Genomic DNA, 12,543 nt, shown 5'->3' with positions numbered 1-12,543 from the left:
CGACAGAGATGGGGTTTTACCACATTGGTCAGGCTGGTCTGGAACTCCTGACCTCAGATGATCCACCTGCCTGGCTTCCCAAAGTGCTGGGATTATAGGCCTAAGCCACCAGGCCCAGCCAATAAATGGAAACTTTAACTCAAAAGAAGGAAGGAAGGAAGGGATGAAGGGAGGGAGGGGAGGGAAGGAAGGGAGGGAAGGGAAAGAAGGAAGGGAGGGTGGGAAGTGAAGAAAGAGAAAGAGAGAGAAAGAAAGAAAGAAAGAAAGAAAGAAAAGAAAAAATTGTAAAACCATAAGGTTAAAGTAAACCTTTTTTCTTCATACAGATTAAATACATGAGTTCAGATTACAGCTTTGCTTCTTCATAGCTTGGTGACCTAGGACAAGTTATGTAACCTCTCTGTGCCTCAGTTTCCTCATTTATAAAATAGGGCAATAATAATATCTACCACATAAGGTTATTGTGAGGATTAAATGTGAAATTCTGATCACAAATACATAGCAACCTAATAGATACTCACTGTAATAATTATTATTTTTATAATTTCTGCAAAAGTACAGTGATGATTCTTGGGTTAACCTAAAGGGTGATTTTTATTTCTTCCTGTTTCTTTTCTTTTTCTTGTTCACTTTAAAGAATTAAAAAGAAAATAGATTCCAGCATTTTGGAATAGAAATTCACATCAAAATGAATTTATTCTTTTTATTGACACATAAACAAAATGTCATTTGTTTATTCAATAAACATTTATTAAATCCCTAGTAAATTTCAGACATCATGCCAGGCACAGGGATGACAATGACAATAAGATGTGGTCTTTGCCCTCAAGGAGCTGATAGCCCAGGAGACTGACAAGTAGATAGGTGGTTACATGCAGTGTAACAAAAGCTGTGATGACATACAAGAAGACAAGTGGGAGTATGTGATGGGAGTATGGTTTTGACCAGTTCCTCCTCTTAGATTTATCCCTTTTTCTTTGACTATAAAGCAAAAGAATTGGTCCTTTTTTTTTCCTTAACTGTGCAAATTAAACCATAAATTTAAAAAACTTTATAAAGATGAAAGGCAAGCAGTCAGGCGCAGTGTCTCACGCCTGTAATCCTAACACTTTGGTAGGCCGAGGGGGGTGGATCACCCGAGGTTAGGAGTTGGAGACCAGCCTGTCCAACATGATGAAACCCTGTCTCTACTAAAAATACAAAAATTAGCTGGGGTGGTGGCGGGCACCTGTAATTCCAGCTACTCAGGAGGCTGAGGCAGGAGAATTGCTTGAACCCAGGAGGTGGAGGTTGCAGTGAGCCAAGATGGAGCCATTGCTGTGCAGCCTGGGCAACAGAGCAAGACTCCATCTCAAAAGAAAAAAAAAAAAAGGAATTTGAATTATGGACGAACAACTTGAATTATGGAGGACACTAGAAATAGTGTTTCCTACAGAGTCAGGGCTTCCTACCAACATAGTCATTTCTAGGGTTTTTGACCTGAAAAGTTCTGTGGCATATTTTTTCTGTGCTATCCACTTCTTGTTTTTTTTTTTTTTTTTTTCTATTTCTTCCCTGCTTTCTCTCCTCTACTTTATCTTCTAGAGACCTAGGTAGTTCCCAAAGGAATAGTGCTTTACGGAATCTAATGGTGATTTATTATGTAAAAGCAGAAAATTATTATTTTTTTACCTAAAAGTTCCATACCAAAAAGTGAATATAGGCTTTTTATGCAGTTTCACACATTGAAAATGCAGGTAATTTTAATTTCATTGCATTTTTCAGAATTCTCAATCGCAATCCTCTGACTGCTGTCGAAGATCCATATCTCTTTGAACTGCCGGCATTAAAATATCTGTAAGTACTATAGTACTCATGAGTCATGAGATGATTTATGCTTTTTAAATTTGTCATCAAAGATGACAGAGTATTTTGCATTAGGCTAAAAAGTCATAATTTAAATTTTAACTGAGTTATTGAAAAAAGTTATTGGCAAAGAAAAGGATTAAGAAAGGATGTATAATGGTCAAGACAGCCAGCGGGGGAAGGAATAGTGTTGAAGAAGCTGTATAGATTTGGAACATGTAGACACATGGAGGAATATTACTTAACCAAGAAAGCAAAGAGGAATAGGTGTTCATTATTCTAAAAAGGAAGAAAAGAGTAAATCAAGATGGGTGAATGCAATATGAAATGAGAAGTAAGATAATGGTAAAAAAAAAAAGTGTAAGTTCTCTTAAATATTATTAATTTGATGATGTAGATCAACTTAAATTTCTTTAATAAGATCTCTCTGGAATTTTACGGCAAATAAACTGTTGAAGTGGCTTGTTTTATAGAGAAGCCAAAATTGAAGTAATCACATGTCCTTGAATTATCTTTTGAACTACAGAATTTTGTAATGGGTTCATATCATGAATGTTTCGGCTTTCTTCTTCAGAGACATGGGAACAACGCACATCACACTTACAACACTCAAGAACATTCTCACGATGACTGTTGAACTGGAAAAACTGTAAGTTATGTTTTTCTTAGATTTATTTTTACTTAGTTGGTTTTTTAGGTTTGTTTTATTATTTTCTTAAGTCAGGTTTATTGAGATATAATTTTCATATAACATTCACCCTTTATAAGTGTATAGTTGATGAGTTTTGACAAATGTATAGTTACATAACCACCACCACATTCCGAATATAAAGCATTTCTGTCACCTCAGAAAGCCCCCTCGTTTCCCTTCGTAGGCAATCCCTTCCTCCCACCATCAGCCCCTGTTAGCTACTAATCTGATTTCTGTTCCTATAGTTTTGTCTTTTTCAGAATGTCTTATAAATGAAATCATGTAGGATGCAGCCTCTTGTGTTTGACTTCTTTCACTTAGTATTGTTTTTTATTTTTTTTTGAGACGGGAGTCTCACTGTCGCTCAGGCTGCAGTGCAGAGGCATGACCTCAGCTCACTACAACCTCCGCCTCCCACGTTCAAGTGATTCTCCTGCCTCAGCCTCCCAAGTAGCTGGGATTACAGGCGTGTGCCACCATGCCCAGCCAATTTTTGTATTTTTAGTAGAAATGAAGTTTCACCATGCTGGCCAAACTGGTTTCGAACTCCTGACCTCAAGTGATCTGCCCATTTCAGCCTCCCAAAGTGCTAGGTGTGAGCCACCTTGCCCGGCCTCACTCAGCATAATTTTTTTGAGATTATGCGACCATCCATGTTGTTGCACCTATCAGTACAGCTGGTCCTCCATATCTGCAGGTTCCTCATCCATGGATTCAACTAACCATGGATGGAGAATATTTGGAAAAAATAAAATATATAAAATAATACAACAATAAAAATAGTAGAAAATTTAAAACATGGTATAATTATGTACATGCCATTTACACTGTATTAGGTATTTAAAGTATACCCGAGGCTTATGTCATTTATTATATCAAGTATTATGTCATTCCATATAAAATACTTCAGCATCTGTGGACTTTGGTATCTGCAGGGGGTCCTGGAGCCAATCCCCTGCAGACACCGAGGGACAACTCTTCACTCCTTTCTATTGCTCAGTAATATTCCAGTTGTGTGGATGTATCAATTTGTTTATCCATTCATCAATGTATGGACATTTGGGTAGCTTCCAGTTTTTTGCAATTATGAATAAAACTGCTAGAAACACTCATATACAGGTCTTTGTGTGAACCTATGTTTTCATTTCTTTGGGTAAATACCTGGGAGTCGGATTGTTCACATGCTTAATGTATATTTAACTTTTTAAGAAACTGCTAAACTGTTCCTAAAGTGGCTGTGCCATTTTACATTTCCACCAGCATTGTGTGAGAGTCACAGTTGTTTCACATCTTCAGCATTTTTTTTTTTTTTTTTTTTTTTTTTTTTGCAACACAGTCTTGCTCTATCCCCAGGCTAGAGTACAGTGGTGCCATCTCGGCTCACTGCAACCTCTACCTCACGAGTTCAAAGAGTTCTCCTGCCTCAGCCTCCCAAGTAGCTGTAGGCACCCGCCACCACACCCAGCTAATTTTTATATTTTTAGTAGAGACAGGGTTTCACCATGTTGGCCAGGCTGGTCTTGAACTCCTGACCTCAATTGATCCACACCCCCTGGCCTCCCAAAGTGCTGTGGTTACAGGCGTGAGCCACCATGTCCGGCCCAGCAGATGTTTTTTTGAGACGGAGTTGTTGCTGGAGTGCAGCAGCAAGGTCTCAGCTCACTGCAACCTCGGCCTCCCAGGTTCAAGCGATTCTCCTCCCTCAGCCTCCTGAGTAACTGGGATTATAGCCACACACCACCATGCCCAGCTAATTTTTATATTTTTAGTAGAGATGGGGTTTCGTCTTGTCAGCCAGTCTGGTCTCAAACTCCTGGCCTCACTTGATCCACCTGCCTTGGCTTCCCAAAGTGCTGGGATTACAGGCATGAGCCACCATGCATGGCCCAGCCCAGCAGATTCTTATATTTGAGTTTTTAAAAAAATGTTCACCTTTCTACTGCTAGATGTGTAGTGGAATCTCATTGTGGCTTTAATTTGCATTTCTTTAACAGCTAGTGATGTTGAATGTTCATATGCAAATATCTTCTTTACTGTACTGTTCAAATCTATTCCCATATTTTAATTGGATATTAACATTTTTATTGGGTTTTTTTCCCCCTGTAATCCCATTGGAGATTCGTTATTATTGAGTTTTAAGAGTGCTTTAGGCCAGGCGTGGTGGCTCACGCCTGTAATCCCAGCACTTTGGGAGGCCAAGGCGGGTGGATCACGAGGTCAGGAGATCGAGACCATCCTGGCTAACAGGGTGAAACCCAGTCTCTACTAAATACACACACACACACACACACACACACACACACACACAATTAGCGGGGCGTAGTGGCAGGTACCTTTAGTCCCAGCTACTCGGGAGGCTGAAGCAGGAGAATGGCGTTAACCCAGGGGGTGGAGCTTGCAGTGAGCAGAGATCACGCCACTGCACTCCAGCCTGGGCGACACAGTGAGACTCCGTCTCAAACAACAAAAAAAAGAGTGCTTTATAGATTCTGGATACAAGTCTTTTCAGGGACCGGGTACAGTGGCTCATGCCTATAATCCCAGCACATTGGAAGGCTGAGGCAGGAGGATTGCTTGAGGCCAGGAGTTTTAGACCACCTGGGCAATATGGTGAAACCATGTCTCTACCAAAAACATAAAAATTAGGCAGGTGTGGTGGTGCTCACCTGTGGTCCCAGCTACTCGGGAAGCTGAGGTGGGAGGATTGCTTGAGCCTGGGAGGTCGAGGCTGCAGTGAGCAGTGATCGCCGCTGCAGTGAGCAGTGATCGCCACTGCACTCCAGCCTGGGTCACAGAGTGAGATACTATCTCAAAAATTAAATAGGTAAATAAATAAAAACAAAAAACAAGGCCTTATAGATATGTGTTTGGTAAACATCTTCTCTCAGGTTGTGGTTTGTCCTTTTATTCTGTTCAAAGTGTTCTCTGGCTGGGCATAGTGACTCACACCTGTAATCACAGCACTTTGGGAGGCCGAGGCAGGTGGATCACTTGAAGTCAGGAGTTCGAGACCATCCTGGCCAATGTGGCAAAACCCCAGTCTCTACTAAAAATACACAAATTAGCCACGTGTGGTGGCCCATGCCTGTAATCCCAGCTACTCAGGAGGCTGAGGCACAAGAAGTGCTTGAACCTGGGAGGTGGAGGTTGCAATGAGCCAAGATTGCACCACTGCACTCCAGCCTGGGCAACAGAGTGACTCTGTCTCAAAATAAATAAATAAATAAATAAATAAATAAATAAATAAATAAAATAAATAAGTAAAGTTTTCTGAAGAACAGAAGTTTTTAATTTTGATCAGCTTTAAGTCAGCAATTTTTTCTTATATGGCTTGTGCTTTTTTGTTTCTTACCTAAGAAATCTTTAAGAACCTATTGTTTAATCCAAAGTGGAAAAGATTTACTATGTCTTCTCCAGAAATTATATAGTTACATTTAGATCTATGATCCATTTTGAGTTAATTTGCATATATGGTGTGAGGTTTATTTTTTTTTGTTTTTTTGCAATTTTATTTCTATTTTTTGGAGAAATGAGGTCTCACTGTGTTGCCCAGGCTGGTTTCGAACTCCTGGCCTCAAGTGATCCTCCTGCCTCATTCTCCCAGAGTACTGGAATTATAGGCATGAGGCATCATGCCTGGCCTTCTTTGTAGATATAGGTCTGTCTGTCTATCTATCTATCTATCTATCTATCTTCACTAGGTGTGATGGCACATGCCTGTAGTCCCCGCCACTAGGGAGGCTGAGGCAGGGGTATCGCTTGAACCCAGGAGGTAGAGGTTGCAGTGAGCCAAGATGACACCACTGCACTCCGGCCTGGGTGACAGAGCAAGACCCCGCCTAAAAAAATATATACATATATTTTATATATATATGTGTATATATATACATATATTTTATATATATATGTGTATATATATACATATATTTTATATATATGTATATATACACATATATTATATATATATGTGTATATATACATATATTTTATATATATATGTATATATACACATATATTTTATATATATGTGTGTATATATATACATATATATATATTTCTGCAGGGCCCTATTGTGAGTTTGTTACACAACTTACTGCAACTTAAATTGTGCCACCACCACCCCCCACAATATGGCAAGCTAAATAGAAACTCAGTTATGCTAAGGCTGGTTGAGGGCATTATGCAAGATTAGCATGGAAAGGGCCCTTCATTTAGCACTCTGCTCCGTTCATTTTCGTCAGGTCACTTATCTTCACCAGGTTGTCAGATCTGTTTTACTGCTCTAGCCTCACTTTCCTCAGCCTCCTGCAGCATCTTCCCTGTGAGCTAGATCCCTTCCTCTCTGGATGAAGTCCTCTTCGTCGACCAACTTTCTCACTTAGTTCTCTCAGATAGTGAGGATCTGTCTGCTTTTTTCTTGACCATTAGTGGATAGGAAAAATGCTCTGATTGTCTGTAACCATTTGTCACCAAGGACATAAAGACATTGAACTAATTTCCTCATTGGAGTTCATTATTGGAAGTCTTGAGGAGTTTACACATTTATATACAAAGTAAGTAGGCCAGCTCATTTGTCTTGGCTCATGTGTGATGATCTTTCATGCGTATTGAAAAATTACTGTTCTCAAATAAGGATAATGTATATCTCAGGTCATTTACAGTCTCAAAGGTTTGTCGGTATACTTTGAAACAATCCTGTGAACAGATCCAGATCGAAGGAGACTTAAGAATCATGAACTGGAGGCGGCACCGGGGCAGGCGCAGAGCTGGCAAGCACGTGGTGGGGCCCCTGAGGCACGCAGAGGGTCACACGCCTGGGAGCCTGTCGCTGGCGCAGTCCGGGAGGGAGGTTTGGCGGCGGGAGGCTGCATGTCGGTTGCAGGTCTGAAGAAGTTCTACAAGGTCACTGAGAAGGGCGGAGGGGCTGAGGGGACCAAGCTGGACGATGACTTCAAAGAGATGGAGGTGTCATCAGCAAGGCAGTGATGGAAATGCTGGCAAGGACCATCAAGTACCTGCAGCCCAACCCAGCCTCGCAGGCTAAGCTGACCATGCTCAACACGGTGTGCAAGATCCGGGGCCAGGTGAAGAACCCCGGCTACCCGCAGTCGGAGGGGCTCCTGAGCCAGTGCCTGATCTGCCACCAGAAGGAGCTGGGCAACGAGTCCAACTTCAGTGACGCACTGCTGGATGCCGGCGAGTCCATGAAGCACCTGGCAGAGGTGAAGAACTCCCTGGACATAGAGGTCAAGCAGAACTTCATTGACTTCCTCCAGAACCTGTGTGAGAAAGACCTGAAGGGGATCCAGCACCACGTGCAGAAGCTGGAGGGCCGCCGCCTGGACTTTGACTAAAAGAAGCGGCAGGGCAAGATCCCCGATGAGGAGCTGCGCCAGGCGCTGGAGAAGTTTGAGGACTCCAAGGAGGTAGCAGAAACCAGCATGCACAACCTCCTGGAGACTGACACTGAGCAGGTGAGTCAACTCCCGCCCCTGGTGGAGGTGCAGCCCGACTACCACTGGCAGGCCATTCAGATCCTCGACGAGCTGGCAGAGAAGCTCCAGCACAGATGCGGGAAGCTTCCTCACACCTCAAGCGGGAGTATAAGCCCAAGTCCCGGGAGCCCTTTGACCTCGGAGAGCCTGAGCAGCCCAACGGGGGCTTCCCCTGCACCACACTCCCCAAAATCGCAGCTTCATCCTCTTTCGATCTTCCGACAAGCCCATCCGGACTCCTAGCAGGAGCGTGCCGCCCCTAGAACAGCCAAGCTGCAAGGTGCTGTACGACTTCCAGCCTGAGAACGATGGGGAGCTGGGCTTCCATGAGGGCGATGTCTTCATGCTGATTAACCAGATCAACGAGAACTGGTACCAGGGCATACTGGACGACCAGTCAGGCTTCTTCCTGCTCAGCTACGTGGACGTGCTTGTGCCTCTGCCCAGTGACTCACTGGTGCCCCCGCCCCGCCCCTCCATCGACACTGGGTGGCACCCCCTGTCAGGTCTCCTGCCTTCCGTGGGCTCCTGCTGCCAGGGCGGTGTCCAAGCCTGCCGGCGCCACCCAGGCCCCGGCCCTTGAGGTACTCCTTCAGCAGGGAGCCACACTTGGGTGGGAGGCTTATCTGGGTGGGTGAGGACGCTTGTTTACACTAGCGCTGACCTCCAACAGTGACGGCTCCCTTCCCCACTCCATGGTGCCGGCCTCCTCCTCGCTCCCCAACTCCTCACCCAGCTGGCCCAGGCAGGGCAACACTAAGGTGCTCGCAGAAACACTAATGTTCCTCCAGGGCAGCCCCCACCTCCGTACTGACCCCACGGGGACCCAGCCCACAGCCTACCCTCGAGTTCCACGGCCTTAACAGGCTTGGATCGACTGTCCCTGTGGGGTGGCTCAGAGACGACCCTGGTTTTAAATCCCCCCACAAGCCTGCTGCTGGCGATGAACCCTAGTCCCACTCCAGGGCCACAGTACCCCAGCCTCACACATGCACTCCGTCTCCCCAGGGTCAGGGCAGAGGGCCTCACTGTTTCCCTGGCCTGCTGTCAGCTTGCAGCCAGGAGACAGAGGCCAGCTGGGATCTGCCCCACCTTCCCCCTGTACCGCCCCCCACAACCAGGACAGAGAACATGGCCTCCTGTAGGGCCCTGCCTCCCAAGCCGTACCCTCACAAAGCCAAGTACCTTTTCAGCTTTTTAACTGCCCCCAGCCAGGCCCACAGAAGCCTGTGTCACTCTGGCACAAGCTGCCACCACCAGCCACCTACACACCCCCCCCAGCACACCTCGTACGGGACCACAGCCCCAGCCGTGCTGCTAAGGGCCAAGAACAAAGGCTCCATTGAGCCCAGGCCAGCATGTCTGCATCCCTGACATCTGCTTCCTCTGTCGCCCAATCCAAAGTCGACGAAATGGAGGGTCCTCTGGGCTGGGCCACATTCACATTCCCCTCCCGCTGAGGCCCAGCGAAGCCTCCGGACCCCAGGCTCTGCTCTGCACCCTCGTGGTCAGCAGTACATGAAGGGCACAGACATCCTGGCAGAGATGAGCACACAGCCTTGGGCACGGTTCGGGACAAACTGAAATGTATGCCTGAATTTTGTAAACAGAAGTATTAAAGGTCTTTCTACAGAAAAAGAAAATCATGAACACTAAATGAAATATCTGATGTTTGATTGGATTCTGAATTTTTTAAGCCATGTTATGATTGGGACAATTGTGAAAATGTCCCAATGGGACATTTGGGCTCATGCTTGTAATCCCAGCACTTTGGGAGGCCAAGGAGAGGGGGTTGCTTGAGCCCAGGAGTTTGAGACCAGCCTGGGCAACATGGTGAAACCCCATCTCTACAAAAAATACAAAAATGAGCCAGGCGTGGTGGCACGCACCTGTAGTTCTAGCTACTCATGAGGCTGAGGCGGGAGGATCACTTGAGCCCAGGAGACAGAGGCTGCAGTGAGCCGAGATTGCACCACTGCACTCAGCCTGTGTAACAGAGCGAGGCTCAGCCTCAAAATAAAAGAAACATCTTTGTGTCAGAGTTATGGTTGCTATATAAGTAAAATGCTAGGTTATGGTTCTGGATACATTCAATCTATATGAAGATCAGAGGCTTCTATTGGACCCAAAGGAATACTAGTCACTTGTGATTATTCCTCTATAGGCTTGAAAGATGTATCAGGCCAACTTATTGGATACAGTTTTAATCTAAAACTCTATACATTGTATCCTCAACTCACAGACTTCATGTATCCATTGAATACTCTTCTGTTTCCACAGTCTTAATGTGGCCCTAACAAAGTCATCCTTTTAGAGGACTCAGAAAAGACCCCCCTAGGACTTCTGCAATGTAATAATTACAGTAGTTAACATTTATTGATCACTCACTGTGTGCCAGACATTTTTCAGGTATAGATTCATTTAATCCTCAAAACTCATTCAAGGTAGGTACTATTATAATGACAAGGCCAAGGAACAGAGATTAAGCGATTTGCCCAAATTTACATTATTCACCGAGCTTGGATTTAAGCCTAGTCTGGCTGTGGAATCTGTATTCTTAACGATCATGCTATACTGCTTAAGATTAACCTTGAAAATTTATTCCAGTTACAGAGATTGTTTTTATTTCTCTGAAACTGCCCCCAAGAAGCCATAACAATAAATTAATCAATTATCTTGGTTATCTCTTTTGCCCAAATTTATATTTTGAAAAAAATTCAAACGTGCCAGAAAGATGAAAGAATACTACAGAATCCAGTCAGAGATCAAGCACTGCATGTCATGTCTTCATTTCCTTTAATCTAAAACATGCCTCTACTTTTTTTGATCTTTCATGACATTGGCATTTTTTAAGAGTCAAAGATAGTTGTCTTGTAAGTTGTCCCACAATCTGGATTTCTCTGTTTCCACATGAGATTCAAGATAAGCATCTTTGGGAAGAATACTGCATAGGTGACGTATCTTTCCTGCCTCGTGACCCCAGGTGGCTCATAATGCTAAGTTTGATCACTTGTTTAAGGTGATCTTTCAGATCTCTCCACTGTAGTTATTTTGCTGGGTGTGGTGGCTCACACTTGTAATCCCAGCACTTTGGAAGGCCGAGATGGGCAAATCACTTGAGTACAGTTTTAGACCAGCCTGAACAACAAGGTGAAACCCTGTCTCTACTAAAAATAACAAAAATTTAAAAAAATAAAATTAGCTGGGGTGGTGGTGCAAGCCTATAGTCCCATCTACCTGGGGGGCTGAATTTGGAGGGTCACTCGAGCCCAGGGGGATCAAGGCTGCAATTAGCTATGATTTTGCCACTGTACTTCAGCCTAGGTGACAGAGTGAGACCTTGTCTCATAAAAAAATAAAAAATAACTTTTCCCTTTGGAAATTAATACAAAATTTGTGGGGTGGTACTTTGAGATCAGTGAAGATCCTGTTCTCAAATGTCTTTTCACCCAACTGTCCATCAGTGATAATCTTTGTCTGAATGAATTTTTATGACATTGGTTGTTGCAAAGTGACACTTTTTAAAATTCTGTCATTCCTTCTACATTTCTTAGCTAGCACTATTTCATTAAAGAACAACTCCCCCTTTTTTAATATCATTCTTCATGGATTTTTTATATATTATGTTGTAGCTTATTGTTGTTATTCTTTTGAATGCTCAAATTGTCCAGATTTAGCCAATGCAATCTCCATTATTTTTTTTAACCCCACAATCCAGGTTAAACTGAGCTATTTTTAATGCCCAGAGTAATTTCTAATATTTCCCACTCCCAACAGGAATTGAGAAAGGGCCTCCAGAAGTTGGGGGCTTATCCAGACTCTTCTTAAAAGTCTACCTTCTTCCTGTGTACTTTCAGCCCAAAGTGAGACTTTTGAGCCGGGAAGAGATACCTCTGAATTAAACTACTGATCAGTGTCACCCAATTCGAATCCCAACCACCTTTATTCTAGGCATACCATTCTCACTGCCATGCTTACCCTTCGGTTGGGCACCTGTGTCCTCCTTCCCATTGGCCTTCTGATTCCTACCCGACTGTCCAGTCCACAGGCCTCAGTAACACCTTTTTGCCCAGCCCTGTGGTAGCGTTGGCTGCCTCCTTTACCTACTCAAGTAACTGCTTTACCACTAATTTATTGTTTTGTGTTTTCATCTATAGGATCTTACCTAGCCATATGGCCTGCTGCCTCTGCCAATTTAAAAATAGCATTGAGGCTGTCTGCAAGACAGTCAAGCTGCATTGCAACCCTGCATGTCTGACTAACACCGTACATTGTCGTGAGTCCAAATTGCCTGGTGATAAATTGTTACATTATTTTAAGTATTTGTTTTTAAATTTTTATTTTTAATTGATGAAATTTTAAGCTAATGATATAATTGTTTTATTTACTCAGTCAGATTTAAACTCCCTCCACTTCTGAACTACTCCCTTGCTGGGAGTCAGGTTCTCAGTTATTATTACAAAATTTAATAATGGAAGAGTTCCATATGCATACAGGACCAAGAGAAAGGAA

General features: G+C 43.6%; 2 protein-coding genes across 17 annotated transcripts in view; both read left to right on the top strand.

The window, feature by feature from the left end:
- Positions 1-12,543, top strand: part of LOC134735230 (leucine-rich repeat-containing protein 37B-like) — a 34,007-nt gene that overhangs the window by 14,084 nt on the left and 7,380 nt on the right. For 5 of the 16 annotated variants that reach the window (XM_063628842.1, XM_063628833.1, XM_063628840.1 and 2 more), the window contains 3 exons: positions 1,765-1,836; positions 2,420-2,494; positions 12,189-12,307. In XM_063628842.1, the coding sequence (XP_063484912.1) occupies positions 1,765-1,836; positions 2,420-2,494; positions 12,189-12,307 (266 nt within the window). Of the gene's footprint in view, positions 1-1,764; positions 1,837-2,371; positions 2,495-2,881; positions 3,651-7,186; positions 7,425-12,188; positions 12,326-12,543 lie in introns of those variants that run through there. The other 11 variants (XM_063628839.1, XM_063628836.1, XM_063628841.1 and 8 more) reach the window with 7 other exon arrangements.
- Positions 7,522-7,890, top strand: LOC134735235 (endophilin-A2-like). Its single transcript, XM_063628983.1, has one exon. It carries the CDS (start codon positions 7,522-7,524, stop codon positions 7,888-7,890), a length of 369 nt encoding a protein of 122 aa, XP_063485053.1.

Source organism: Symphalangus syndactylus, chromosome 20 (genome assembly GCF_028878055.3).
Source record: "Symphalangus syndactylus isolate Jambi chromosome 20, NHGRI_mSymSyn1-v2.1_pri, whole genome shotgun sequence".
Taxonomy (NCBI): domain Eukaryota; kingdom Metazoa; phylum Chordata; class Mammalia; order Primates; family Hylobatidae; genus Symphalangus; species Symphalangus syndactylus.
This window is presented reverse-complemented; position numbering and strand designations above follow the sequence as displayed.